Source organism: Gadus chalcogrammus, chromosome 22 (assembly GCF_026213295.1).
Source record: "Gadus chalcogrammus isolate NIFS_2021 chromosome 22, NIFS_Gcha_1.0, whole genome shotgun sequence".
In the NCBI taxonomy this organism is placed as follows: Eukaryota; Metazoa; Chordata; class Actinopteri; order Gadiformes; family Gadidae; genus Gadus; species Gadus chalcogrammus.
In genome coordinates this window covers 1,379,222-1,393,741 of record NC_079433.1, presented here as the reverse complement: position 1 = coordinate 1,393,741, position 14,520 = coordinate 1,379,222, and the positions used below count along the sequence as shown (strand labels likewise).

General features: G+C 49.7%; 1 protein-coding gene across 1 annotated transcript in view; it reads right to left on the bottom strand.

The window, feature by feature from the left end:
* Positions 1-1,989: 1,989 nt before the first annotated feature.
* LOC130376147 (tenascin-like) overlaps positions 1,990-14,520 on the bottom strand; it is a 38,131-nt gene continuing 25,600 nt past the window's right edge. The window contains exons 11-19 of the mRNA XM_056583367.1: positions 14,497-14,520; positions 13,455-13,604; positions 13,130-13,287; positions 12,919-13,051; positions 12,531-12,682; positions 8,491-8,587; positions 6,563-6,718; positions 4,359-4,522; positions 1,990-3,771 (exon numbers count right to left, since the gene is read on the bottom strand). The exon at positions 14,497-14,520 is cut by the window's right edge and continues 96 nt beyond it. Coding sequence (XP_056439342.1) covers positions 3,676-3,771; positions 4,359-4,522; positions 6,563-6,718; positions 8,491-8,587; positions 12,531-12,682; positions 12,919-13,051; positions 13,130-13,287; positions 13,455-13,604; positions 14,497-14,520 — 1,130 coding nt within the window. The 3' untranslated portion in view covers positions 1,990-3,675. The remainder of the gene's footprint in view (positions 3,772-4,358; positions 4,523-6,562; positions 6,719-8,490; positions 8,588-12,530; positions 12,683-12,918; positions 13,052-13,129; positions 13,288-13,454; positions 13,605-14,496) is intronic.

Below are 14,520 nucleotides of genomic sequence, written 5' to 3'. Positions count from 1 at the left end.
TCATTAAGGAGCAGGTAGGGGTTAGACAGTACACAGACAGGTCATTAAGGAGCAGGTAGGGGTTAGACAGTACAGAGACAGGTCATTAAGGAGCAGGTAGGGGTTAGACAGTCCAGAGACAGGTCATTAAGGAGCAGGTAGGGGTTAGACAGTACAGTGACAGGTCATTAAGGAGCAGGTAGGGGTTAGACAGTACAGAGACAGGTCATTTAGGAGCAGGTAGGGGTTAGACAGTACAGAGACAGGTCATTAAGGAGCAGGTAGGGGTTAGACAGTCAAGAGACAGGTCATTAAGGAGCAGGTAGGGGTTAGACAGTCGAGACAGGTCATTAAGGTGCAGGTAGGGGTTAGACAGTCGAGACAGGTCATTAAGGTGCAGGTAGGGGTAAGACAGTACAGAGACAGGTCATTAAGGAGCAGGTAGGGGTTAGACAGTACACAGACAGGTCATTAAGGAGCAGGTAGGGGTTAGACAGTACAGAGACAGGTCATTAAGGAGCAGGTAGGGGTTAGACAGTACAGAGACAGGTCATTGAGGAGCAGGTAGGGGTTGAACAGTACAGAGACATGTCATTAAGGAGCAGGTAGGGGTTAGACAGTACAGAGACAGGTCATTAAGGAGCAGGTAGGGGTTAGACAGTACAGAGACAGGTCATTAAGGAGCAGGTAGGGGTTAGACAGTACAGAGACAAGTCATTAAGGAGCAGGTAGGGGTTAGACAGTACAGAGACAGGTCATTAAGGAGCAGGTAGGGGTTAGACAAGATTTCATAATCAGACGATCAAATAACTCTACCAGGATTACAACCCTTTCCATGCACGTACCCACATTCACGCCCACACCCACGTGCACGCCCACGTGCGCGCCCCAACGAGGGAGGGGAACGAGAGGACAAAGAGAAGCTGACAACACCGGCTGCCATCTTACAGTGAACCCAACACACCAAAACACAAAATGGCGTCCGGTGGAGCCGAGCAGTCATGTTGGGAGGAGCACGTAGCCTGGGTCACCATGGTTACAAACCCCACCATCTTAGATATTATGAGATTCATGTGTGTGTGGGTGAGTAACTGCAGGAAACTCCCTCTCTTTCTCTCTCTCTCTCTCTCTCTCTCTCTCTCTCTCTCTCTCTCTCTCTCTCTCTCTCTCTCTCTCTGCGCTGGTTTCAGCTATCCAAACACACACACACACAACCGGTCTGACAACTTTGGTGCCCCAGGTGTGAATGTTAAAAGCTGAGAATAGGCAAATGATCGTAGTTCTATAACATAAGTTAAAATAAGTTATCTAAAGACCAGAACACGTACCAGAACATCCATAATTTAACATCATAACAATATTAGAGCTATTTAAATGCAATAAATTATTATTATTATTATTATTATTATTATTATTATTACTATTATTATTATTATAATTATTATTATTATTATTATTATTATTATTATTATTATTATTATTATTATTATTATTATTATTATTATTTTAAACTGCCCCAGCCTTGCAGTCGGGATGTGGTTCACCAGGGTAAAATACCGTTTGGTGTAATGGCCAATAATTGATAAGCATTCGGCCTAAAAACACGTGACATGCGTCTCATATCAGATCTCACAAACACGCGACTCTACTGTGGACCCAGGCGCGTCGGTTGTTTGGCTGAACGGCCTCGTCACGCCCTCCTCGAACCCTGACGACCAAAACCACCTTTTGAAGAGGAAACCACGTGATTTCCTGGAACTCCAGCGCCAGGCCGACAGAGCTGAACCCGGTGAGGAGGGTCAAGACTGACATCTACTGGCGGCTGTTGGCACTGCAGGAGAATTCATAACATAATACAATAATAATTATAGTGTTCGCTTGGGGTCATGTGGGGACGCTGAGAAGAAGTAAGATGCGATCACCGCCTGGTGGTCGGATGGGACACTGCAGCTAAGCGTTCTCTGACTTCTTTGAGCAACAACAAACACAAAGCGTTATAAAAATTGAACAGTATTTATTTCAGATATCATATAACTGGTACCAATATAGGGTTTAATGATTACAAAAATAGGAAGGTACAAAAACGCTAGATATTGTCGCATGAGAAACCCAAAAGAGTTTGTTCAAACAAGAAGAAGCTCCAATCTCGTGTCACTGACTCCACCAGACCGGCAGGTTTATTAAATAAAATGTAAATCTTACACAAAAGACTCAGCTGTTTTAAACCTCAAACTAGTTGAATTAGGACACAGACTTGGACATTGACTCGAAATGCTTCTATCCTGTGTTTTGATATTAGATTTGTTTTTGCTTGCACATATCTATATTCTTTATAATAAAAAAAGAACTCTAATACATTTTACAGAGCTTATTTAACAGCCTATTCATTACTCGAAAAGCAAGAGGAATGACAGCCGTAAGGTCAGAGGCTGAACAGTGGCCTCCGGCGGCCAGGGAGGGACATTACTATGAAGGTATTATTGTAGCAAAAGTCTTAAGCATCTGTAACTGCAGATTTTGAATGCGTACACTAAAGTCACAGTAAATTTGAAGTCGTAAGTATTTATTTTGCATGTGTACTCTAATGTCACAAATGTGTAACAGTACATTTGAAGTCGTAAATATTTCTTCTACCATTGTAAACACAAAAAAGGGTCTACGAGTTCACAAGTCTGTGTTACAGGTGCACAAATCCTTTTGCTACAATCAATGGAGCGCATTTGGTGCAAAATGTGTGCATTCGTAAACCCAAATGTGAACTAATGCATGAGAAGTTGCACATCTGTGAAAAATTTCCAGCATTTTAATGAGCGAGCACAAGTCCATCGTTACAACTGCTCGAATCTGCTCCTGCAAGTCACAGCTGTGGGTTTTTTTGCAGGTAGTTTTGCTTGTCACTTGTACCACATAGACGTGTTGCAAAATTATCTGCAAGAAAAATAACAGCTGAGACTCGTAGCAGCAAATTCAAGCAGTTGTATCGATGGACTCGTGCTCGCTCATTAAAATGCTCATTGAACATAGCGATCTATATAATTTCATCTGTGAGGAAATATTTCACAGATTTGCAACTTCTGATGTATTAGTTCACATTTGGGTTTACAAATTCACACATTTTGGGCATTTTCTCAGATTATGAAACACGGGTGTGCGAATGTGTTTTGCACCAACAGTAGAGTACACATGCAAAATAAATATTTACGACTTGAAATTGACTGTGACTTTAGTGTACGCATTCAAAATCTGCAGTTACAGATGCTTAAGATTTTTGCTACAATAATACCTTCATATATTACACTCAGACGCTCGCCCTGTACTGGAACGTAAGGTAACGTAACGTAAAGTAATGTAACGTAAAGTAATGTAACGTAATGTAAGGTGATGTAATGTAACGTACCGTAACGTAATGTAATGCATTCTATTGTAATGTACTGTACTGTAACGTAATGTAACATAAGGTACTGTAACGTAATGTAACATAATGTATTTTATTGTAATGTAGCGTAATGTATTGTATTTGAATGCTAATATACTGTAATGTACTGTAATGTTGGATAAAGGTTTATCTGGAGTAGAAAACAGTCTCTGGTTGTGATCGTCGTATCAAAGCGCAAGTTGGGTTTCAGTTTGTGTGCATGTGTGTGTTTAATAGTGTGTGTGTGTTTGTGTGAGTGTGTGTTTGTGCGTGTGTCTCTCTCAGCGGGCGGGGGGGATGAAGGCTGAGGGTCTCATCTTCATCTCTGTGAACGGAACCGAGAAATCCTTCCCCTTCCAAGTGGTCCAGATCACCCCCTGATACACACACACACACACACACACACACACACACACACACACACACACATGCAACATCAACAAACCAAATGAGTCAAAAAGTGTAAAGTCAGGACACTTCTAACCTTAATGTGAACTAAGCAACGGCTACACCAGACCACTTCCTGGCCAAGCCCCTCCCCCTGCTATCCCTTCCTGTTGGACCTGGTGACACTCCCCGCTGCCGTACAGGCCCCTCCCCCTGCCGTACAGGCCCCCCCCCCCCTGCACCCCGTCCTGTGGTACCCGGTGCCCCTCCCCCTGCCGTACAGGCCCCTCCCCCTGCCGTACAGGTCCCCCCTCCTGCACCCCGTCCTGTGGTACCCGATGCCCCTCCCCCTGCCGTACAGGCCCCTCCCCCTGCCGTACAGGCCCCTCCCCCTGCCGTACAGGCCCCTCCCCCTGTGGTACCTGGTGCCGCTCTCCGCTGCCGTACGGGCCCCTCCCCCTGCCGTACAGGCCCCTCCCCCTGCCGTACAGGCCCCTCCCCCTGTGGTACCTGGTGCCGCTCTCCGCTGCCGTACAGGCCCCTCCCCCTGCCGTACAGGCCCCTCCCCCTGTGCTACCTGGTGCCGCTCTCCGCTGCCGTACAGGCCGTTGAGGTTGGCCTTGTGGCAGTTCCAGTACCACCAGCCGCCGCGGTACGACACGGCGCAGCGCGTGATGGAGCGGTCGGGGTCCCGGTCCCGCGTGGAGAACGGCCGGCCGCTGTGATAGGACATGGAGTCACCTGACAAGGAAACAGGAAGTCAGCACGGGGGCATGCAGAGGCTAGCCTCTACAGACCTTTCTGTTGAGGCTAGCTGTTTAGAAGGTAGCTCTTAAAGGCTAGCTCTTTAGAGGGTAGCTCTTTAGAGGCTAGCTGTTTAGAGGCTAACTTTTTAGAGGCTAGCTCTTTAAAGTCTAGCTCTTTAGAGGCTAGCTCTTTACAGGCTATCTCTTTAAAGGCTATCTCTTTAAAGGCTAGCTCTTTAGAGGCTATCTCTTTAAAGGCTAGCTCTTTAGAGGCTAGCTCCCTAAACCTCGTCGGTGGCATGTTGTTTTAAATATTGCCGCCGTAAAGGTTTATGGGGTACCACTATCTCCTTTCCTTACATTCAGTTTGCTCAGGAGTAACTTATGCTAAAGGAGGGTTAAAGGAAGCAACGATGCACCTTTATTAAGCAATTTTAGGATTCAAACCACCTTTCCTTCGAATACTTCTGGGTCATCTCGTTAGGAAAGGAAATTTCTTATGCAAAAAAGAGAATCCACAGAGGCACTAGGCCTTTAGAGGCTAGCTATGTGAGGCTAGCCCTTAGAAGCTAGCTCTTAGAGGCTAACTCTTATAGGCTAGCCCTTAGAGGCTATCCCTTAGAGGCTAGCTCTTAAATGCTAGCCCTTAGAGGCTAGCGCTAAGAGGCTAGCCCTTAGAGGCTGACTGTTAGAGGCTAGCTCTTAGAGGCTAACTCTTACAGGCTATCCCTTAGAGGCTAGCTCTTAAATGCTAGCTCTTAGAGGCTAGCTCTTAGAGGCTAGCGCTAAGAGGCTAGCCCTTAGAGGCTGACTGTTAGAGGCTAGCCCTTAGAGGCTAGCCCTTAGAAGCTAGCTCTAAGAGGTTAACTCATATAGGCTAGTCCTTAGAGGCTATCACATAGAGGCTAGCTCTCAGAGGCTTGCCCTTAGAGGCTAGCTCTTAGAGGCTAGCCCTTAGAATCTAGCTCTTAGAGGCTAACTCTTATAGGCTAGCCCTTAGAGGCTATTGGCTAGCCCTTAGAGGCTAGCTCTTAGAGGCTAGCCCTTAGAGGCTATCCCTTAGAGGCTAGCTCTTAAATGCTAGCCCTTAGAGGCTAGCGCTAAGAGGCTAGCCCTTAGAGGCTGACTGTTAGAGGCTAGCTCTTAGAGGCTAACTCTTACAGGCTATCCCTTAGAGGCTAGCTCTTAAATGCTAGCTCTTAGAGGCTAGCGCTAAGAGGCTAGCCCTTAGAGGCTGACTGTTAGAGGCTAGCCCTTAGAGGCTAGCCCTTAGAAGCTAGCTCTAAGAGGTTAACTCATATAGGCTAGTCCTTAGAGGCTATCACATAGAGGCTAGCTCTGAGAGGCTTGCCCTTAGAGGCTAGCTCTTAGAGGCTAGCCCTTAGAATCTAGCTCTTAGAGGCTAACTCTTATAGGCTAGCCCTTAGAGGCTATTGGCTCCTCCCCTCCCCCTGCCGTACAGGCCCCTCCCCCTGTGCTACCTGGTGCCGCTCTCCGCTGCCGTACAGGCCGTTGAGGTTGGCCTTACAGGCTATCCCTTAGAGGCTAGCTCTTAAATGCTAGCTCTTAGAGGCTAGCTCTTAGAGGCTAGCGCTAAGAGGCTAGCCCTTAGAGGCTGACTGTTAGAGGCTAGCCCTTAGAGGCTAGCCCTTAGAAGCTAGCTCTAAGAGGTTAACTCATATAGGCTAGTCCTTAGAGGCTATCACATAGAGGCTAGCTCTGAGAGGCTTGCCCTTAGAGGCTAGCTCTTAGAGGCTAGCCCTTAGAATCTAGCTCTTAGAGGCTAACTCTTATAGGCTAGCCCTTAGAGGCTATTGGCTAGCCCTTAGAGGCTAGCTCTTAGAGGCTAGCCCTTAGAGGCTGGCTGTTAGAGGCTAGGACTTAGAGGGGAGCCCTGAGAAGCTAGTTCTTAGAGGCTAGCCCTTAGAAGCTAGCTCTTAGAGGCTAGCCCTTAGAAGCTAGCTCTTGGAGGCTAGCTCCTAGAGGCTCGCTCTTAGAGGCTCGCTCTTAGAGGCTAGCTGGTCTCAGTAGGTACCAGCGGTGCCGCTGTATCCCGCCACGCTGAGCCGGTAGTTCCTCTTGGCAACCCGGAAGGTGGAGTAGCGGGCGTAGGCCGCCTCCTCCCCGTCACGGAGGTCCACCCTGAGGCTCATATCGGCCCCTGAGGTCAGCAGGTGGAGGTTGTCCAGACCTAGGGGGGGAGAGGTCAGAGGTCAGCAGGTGGAGGTTATCCAGACCAGAGGTCAGTAGGGTGCTGTGACAGTAGGGTGCTGTGACCGTAGGGTGCTGTGACCGTAGGGTGCTGTGTCAGTAGGGTGCTGTGACCGTAGGGTGCTGTGACCGTAGGGTGCTGTGTCAGTAGGGTGCTGTGACCGTAGGGTGCTGTGTCAGTAGGGTGCTGTGACCGTAGGGTGCTGTGACAGTAGGGTGCTGTGACCGTAGGGTGCTGTGACCGTAGGGTGCTGTGACCGTAGGGTGCTGTGTCAGTAGGGTGCTGTGACCGTAGGGTGCTGTGACCGTAGGGTGCTGTGACCGTAGGGTGCTGTGACAGTAGGGTGCTGTGACCGTAGGGTGCTGTGACAGTAGGGTGCTGTGACCGTAGGGTGCTGTGACAGTAGGGTGCTGTGACCGTAGGGTGCTGTGTCAGTAGGGTGCTGTGACAGTAGGGTGCTGTGACAGTAGGGTGCTGTGACAGTAGGGTGCTGTGACCGTAGGGTGCTGTGACCGTAGGGTGCTGTGACAGTAGGGTCAGGGTGCTGTGTCAGTAGGGTGCTGTGACCGTAGGGTGCTGTGACAGTAGGGTGCTGTGACCGTAGGGTGCTGTGTCAGTAGGGTGCTGTGACAGTAGGGTGCTGTGACAGTAGGGTCAGGGTGCTGTGACAGTAGGGTGCTGTGACCGTAGGGTGCTGTGACAGTAGGGTGCTGTGACCGTAGGGTGCTGTGTCAGTAGGGTGCTGTGACAGTAGGGTGCTGTGACCGTAGGGTCAGGGTGCTGTGACAGTAGGGTGCTGTGATCGTAGGGTGCTGTGTCAGTAGGGTGCTGTGTCAGTAGGGTGCTGTGACAGTAGGGTGCTGTGACCGTAGGGTGCTGTGACAGTAGGGTGCTGTGTCAGTAGGGTGCTGTGACCGTAGGGTGCTGTGACCGTAGGGTGCTGTGACAGTAGGGTGCTGTGTCAGTAGGGTGCTGTGACCGTAGGGTGCTGTGACCGTAGGGTGCTGTGACCGTAGGGTGCTGTGACCGTAGGGTGCTTTGACCGTAGGGTGCTGTGACAGTAGGGTGCTGTGACCGTAGGGTGCTGTGTCAGTAGGGTCAGGGTGCTGTGTCAGTAGGGTGCTGTGACAGTAGGGTGCTGTGACCGTAGGGTGCTGTGACAGTAGGGTGCTGTGACCGTAGGGTGCTGTGACCGTAGGGTGCTGTGACCGTAGGGTCAGGGTGCTGTGTCAGTAGGGTGCTGTGACAGTAGGGTGCTGTGACCGTAGGGTGCTGTGACAGTAGGGTGCTGTGTCAGTAGGGTGCTGTGACCGTAGGGTGCTGTGACCGTAGGGTGCTGTGACCGTAGGGTCAGGGTGCTGTGTCAGTAGGGTGCTGTGACAGTAGGGTGCTGTGACCGTAGGGTGCTGTGACAGTAGGGTGCTGTGTCAGTAGGGTGCTGTGACCGTAGGGTGCTGTGACCGTAGGGTGCTGTGACCGTAGGGTGCTTTGACCGTAGGGTGCTGTGACCGTAGGGTGCTGTGACCGTAGGGTGCTGTGACCGTAGGGTGCTGTGACAGTAGGGTGCTGTGACCGTAGGGTGCTGTGACCGTAGGGTGCTGTGACAGTAGGGTGCTGTGACAGTAGGGTGCTGTGACAGTAGGGTGCTGTGACAGTAGGGTGCTGTGTCAGTAGGGTGCTGTGTCAGTAGGGTGCTGTGTCAGTAGGGTGCTGTGTCAGTAGGGTGCTGTGACCGTAGGGTGCTCTCTCACCCATCCAGAACTCGCCCCCCAGCTCTCCAAAGCCCTTGACGTAGTCCTTCCAGCCCCTGAAGAAATCTATGGAGCCGTCGCTCCTCCTCTGGAACACCTGCCCAAAGAAGGAAGACAAAGACCATAATGAGGCTAATTATATCATGATTAACACTGTGGTGGCCCAGCCGCTGAGCAGTGCCCCACATGGCCACGTGGTGGCCACAAAGGCAGCAGAGGGGTGTGGTTCTGGATGGGAGGTACTACTCAGCTTACCCTGCACAGGTGCGCTGAGTTAGCCCTGCAATCAGAGGGCCTTTTTAACTCCACCAGAACAGGCTGAAGACAGACTGGCTGGAGGAGCGGGTGGAGACCAGAGACACGTTAGGCCAGTCTCGTGGTAAGAGGCCTGTGGCCAACCCTCTTGATCACTCCAAACCTAATCAATGAAGTTACGTTCAAGTGGACCGAAGAGCTGTTTTGTCGGTGTGTGTGAACTCGGTGTGTGTGAACTGTCGTGCTGAAACCCGACAGAAGGCCTGCAGCTGAAGAGGAACCCCAATGACTCCTAGAGGAAACCTAAGCCGAGCTAGGGCGAAGAGGTCAGTGGCAGGGACCAGACCCCACTAAACTTGGACTATCTTTCTCTCTCTCTCTCTGGCCCCACCCCAGGAAGAGCCAGAAAGGGCACCCTGACGACAGCCGTCAACCCGGTGAAGATTTGAGTTGCCTTTTGCCCCCTCCGTTTCCCCCCTGCACCTTTTTTATAAATAAATGACCTAAGTTGATTTCACCGCAACCCCCGCTTCTGCCTGTTCTATTCTGATTGGTGATCCCACTGTTGTACCTCAGAGACCAGGCGCCCACAACACGATACAAACAGTCAAAATCATCACCACGCATCGTTGATAAGTTTGTGTGTTTGTTTGTGATTATAGTTTGTGGGTGTAATTTGTTTGTGTAGTTAGTGGCTGTAGCTTTTCAGTGTTGTCTATGTGTGTACTTTTTGAGTGTACTTAGTAGTTTTTATTTTGTTAGCAGTTTGTGAGGGTAGTTTGTGGTCGTAGTTGGTTCAGTTTGCGTGTTTAGTTCGTAGTTTTGTGTTTGTATATTTAGTTTGTAGTTTGTGTTTAGTTAGTAGTTTGAGTGTCGTTTTTATCTGTAGTTTGTATACTTTGTGTTTAGTTTGTAGTTTGTGTTTGTAGTTAGTGTGTGTGGTAAATAGTTAGTACGTGTAGTCTGTGTTTAGTTTTCAGTTTGTGTGTTCAGTTTGTAGTTTATGTTGAGTTAGTAGCTGTGTGTAGTAAGTAGTTTGTGGGTGTAGTTAGTAGTTAGTGAGTGTAGTTAGTGTGTGAAGTTAGTGTGTGTGTGTGTGTGTGTGTGTGTGTGTGTTTGTGTGTGGGTAGTTAGTGTGTGTAGTTAGAGTGTGTAGTTAGTGTTTGAAGTTAGTTTGTGCACTTAGTGTCTGTAGTTAGTGTATGGGATCTTGTCGTCCCGTTGCGTTTGGTGTGAACGCACTGGAGAAGTTTCAAGACAGACAGCCAAAATTGACATTTTTATTCAGAAAATAGACGGTCCTTTTGCTTCCTATAAAAAGCATGTTTGTGACACTGGATATCGATATGGATACGTCATCTAGCCTGCATGTGGAGGGCCACATAAGGTAAGAAATTGGTTTACGTAAACTTTGCTGCTGGTTCTGTTTGCTCGTGAATCGTGATGACCTGGCCAAAGGTTACCAACGGTCCTAAGCGATTGTGATCTGATTCTGGTTGGTGCTCCAGTTAGTATGCATTGTGTATATATAGATTGCAGCTAGTAGCAGCTACACACGGTCAGTGGCGGTTCTACGTCCAGTTACGCCCCGGGCAAGACTTCCTACAAGCGGGTGGTGTTGTATCGTGAACCTACGGACTTCAGTGGGGGTTTCATTCCGTCATTCATGTGCACGGCACCTTTTCAACGAGCAGGTGTGCGCCTGCAGCCAGAGGGGGCGCCAAAATACCTATTCCCCACACAATGTTATGTCGTACTTCATTGATAACCGCTACGCAGCGCGTTTTTTTTTTGTACTGCTCGTGGTGCCCCCCATGTGATTTGGCGCCCCCCACAAATATGCCGCCCTGGGCGGCTGCCTGGTTCGCCCGTGCCTAAAACCGCCACTGCACACGGTGCGATTGCTATGCCAATGTGGTTATAGTTGGTTTTGTCTGATTGAGATATGTGACGACTTGGAGCCCGGTAGGCCTATCATGACATAAATATGTTCTCGCATAACCTGTGTGATTATCCTAAACTGAAGGGGATTTTATTTGCGGACAATTTTCTTATGATGATGTAACGAGTGAAGTCTACATTGGTCCTTCGCAAGTGTTTACTGGTGGTCAGGATTTGGCAGATGCAATTCTCCTCTGGGTGCTTGTATTTTTCTTCTTTTTTTAATGCAGCAAAACATATGCTACCAGCAGCCCTTGCTCGTCTTCAAAAGGCTGATGTTCAGTACCTCGTTTCATTTCGTACCCCCTCTGGCATTGTTTGTCTGGTAAACTTTGTTGATGTCAAGATAAGTGTTAAATTGCCAACACTGTTCTTTGTCCTGTGTGTATTAGTATTAGGCCTACATATCCCGAGCCAATACCCTAGTGTTTCCAACGCCGTTTTGCAAAACAAGCCAAAACACAAACTGTGGTTTTCAACTTTTATTGTTCGAATAGGATCTTCATAGGGCTGGCCCGAATGCCATTTTTCAGGCTTCGAATACTCGTTGGGTTTTACGAGCGAATATTCGAATACTCGTTCCAGAAAAAAACACCATAAAAAACAACATTAATAATCCTTGTATACTCCCTGGAACCGATTTTGACAGTATCTGCATATTTTGTTGAAGATTTAATAGCTTTTGAACGTTAATTAGTAGGCCTAAGTAGGTTGAAGTTCCTTCGCTTTTCCCCGTGAAAGCGAACAGCTGTTGCTCCGTTCCAAATCGGCTGTTCTCTGCCATCTTTTCAGGGAATTTCTACAATAAATCCATAACAAATACCGAATATTGATTGTCTTATGTGTCCATATTATATTCATTATATTGACCGGGTATTCCCAAGACGCTCACGCTCTGCAGCAAGCCAGTCACAGTTGATTGGCGCGGCGCTGTACAGCGAACGTAAACAAACAACTAAGCTAAGGTTTTAAGTATTACTTTTCCTCCAGAGATCCCGCTAATGTTGTGTTATAAAGTAAAGGGAAACAAGATATCTATTCTTCCTCCACCTCTCTCGCTTCTCTGCTTGGTGTCGCTGACGCTTATAGTTTGCCTCCCTCGCTCTGGTAAAGTCACGTACGTGGAAAAAAAAAATATAACGCAGCTCCGAATACTGATTTAAGCTTCAAATACTAATTTTCTGAACCAGTATTCAAATAATTTCAACACCTGACAATACACTGTACAGCATATTGTAATGCAGCGTTGAATGGATGAATAGCTTACATAAGGGTACCCAGCACTTTTCAGACCACACTCAAGCTTATGGTTATTGTCCCCACCACTTCTAAAAACAAACTGACGCCCTTGTGTATGTGTGTAGTTAGTGTGTTTAGTTAGTCTGTGTAGTTAGTGTGTGTGTAGTCAGTGTGTGTAGTTAGTATGTGTAGTTAGTGTGTAGTTAGTGTGTGTGTGTGTGTGTGTGTGTGTGTGTGTGTGTGTGTGTGTGTGTGTGTGAAGTTAGTGTGTAGTCAGTGTGTGTGTCTGTAGTTAGTGTGTGTAGTTAGTGTTTAGTTAGTGTGTAGTTTGTGTGCGTGTGTGTGTGTAGTTAGTGTGTGTAGTGAGTGTGTGTAGTGAGTGTGTATGTGTGTAGTCAGTGTGTGTAGTCAGTGTGTGTAGTGAGTCTGTGTAGTAAGTGTGTGTATGTGTGTAGTCAGTGTGTGTAGTACGTGTGTAGTGAGTGTGTGTAGTGAGTCTGTGTAGTTAGTGTGTGTAGTTACTCTGTAGTTAGTGTGTGTGTAGTGAGTGTGTAGTGAGTCTGTGTGTAGTGTGTGTGTAGTGAGTGTGTAGTGTAGACCCCTACCGTCCAGCCCCCCCCGTCCGTCTCCATGTCGCAGTAGACGGGCAGCGGGACCCCCGGCGCCCCCCCCAGGAAGACCTCCACCTCCCCGGACTCCCCCTCCCCGTTCAGCAGCTCCTCAGAGCAGTCAGCAGGGTGGGGGAACCGCAGGGGGCCTGGGGGGGAGAGAGAGAGAGAGAGAGAGAGAGAGAGAGAGAGAGAGAGAGAGAGAGAGAGAGAGAGAGAGAGAGAGAGAGAGAGAGAGAGAGAGAGAGAGAGAGAGAGAGAGAGAGAGAGAGAGACGCATTCATCCACCTGTGATTGACAGGTAAGATGGAGTCCCTCAACCAATCAGGGAAGAGTTGCCATGATTGCGTTCTCTAAGAACGGTTAAAGGCGTTGGGGGGGGTACCTGTGTTGAATTGGGAGGGGACGGGGGGGCCGGGCCGGCCGTCTCTCTCTCCCCGCAGCGTGGCCGTGTAACCCGACCCCGGCCGGAGGCGCCTTAGCTTGTGATTGGTTGTCGTGGCGTTGAGCGTCACTTCCTGTTTGGGAGGACGAAACAGGAAGTCAGCCTGACGCTAACCCCCCAGGTTACACGTCCTGCAGGTGTCGTTGGTCACCTTTGGCTCCTCCCCCTCTGTCTGATAGGTCAGCCTGTAGCGGTCCACAGCGGTGGCGGCGGGCGGTTCCCATGACAACAGGGCGGTGCGGGGGGTCACCTGACGGGCCTGGAAGTGCTGCGGGCCCCCCTCCTCCTCCTCCTCCTCCTCCTCCTCTCCTGCCAAGCGTGGGGGCAGGGTGGGGGTGGAGGGAGGGTCAAAGGTCAAAAAGGTGTGTGTGTGTGTGTGTGTGTGTGTGTGTGTGTGTGTGTGTGTGTGTGTGTGTGTGTGTGTGTGTGTGTGTGTGTGTGTGTGTGTGTGTGTGTGTGTGTGTGTGTGTGTTAACCTGGGGTCGTAGTGAAGCTCGCTGTAGCTGGGCTGCTGTGTGTGTCTCCCAGCAGGCTGGTTATGGTGACGCTGTACGTCGTAGACTCCTCCAGACCGGTCAGCTGCTGCTCCACGACGTTCCCCGACACCGTGACCCTCAGATCAGATCCTGAGGGACCCCACACACACTGAACTACAGGACCCTGAGGGACCCCACAAACACTGAACTACAGGACCCGGAGGGACCCCACAAACACTGAACTACAGCGCCCTGAGGGACCCCACAAACACTGAACTACAGGACCCTGAGGGACCCCACACACACTGAACTACAGGACCCTGAGGGACCCCACACACACTGAACTACAGCGCCCTGAGGGACCCCACAAACACTGAACTACAGCGCCCTGAGGGACCCCACAAACACTGAACTACAGCACCCTGAGGGACCCCACACACACTGAACTACAGGACCCTGAGGGACCCCACACACACTGAACTACAGGACCCTGAGGGACCCCACACACACTGAACTACAGGACCCTGAGGGACCCCACACACACTGAACTACAGGACCCTGAGGGACCCCACACACACTGAACTACAGCGCCCTGAGGGACCCCACACACACTGAACTACAGGACCCTGAGGGACCCCACACACACTGAACTACAGGACCCTGAGGGACCCCACACACACTGAACTACAGGACCCTGAGGGACCCCACACACACTGAACTACAGGACCCTGAGGGACCCCACACACACTGAACTACAGGACCCTGAGGGACCCCACAAACACTGAACTACAGGACCCTGAGGGACCCCACACACACTGAACTACAGCGCCCTGAGGGACCCCACACACACTGAACTACAGGACCCTGAGGGACCCCACACACACTGAACTACAGGACCCTGAGGGACCCCACACACACTGAAATACAGGACCCTGAGGCCCCTGCTGAGGGTCCCAAGGCTAATATATTAATTGACAATAAATACACTTCGCCCGCTAGGAGGCGGGGTTTGTCGTCGCTACGGCAACAGGAGGCCACTCACGCTCCCCCGTCCCGTAAACGATGG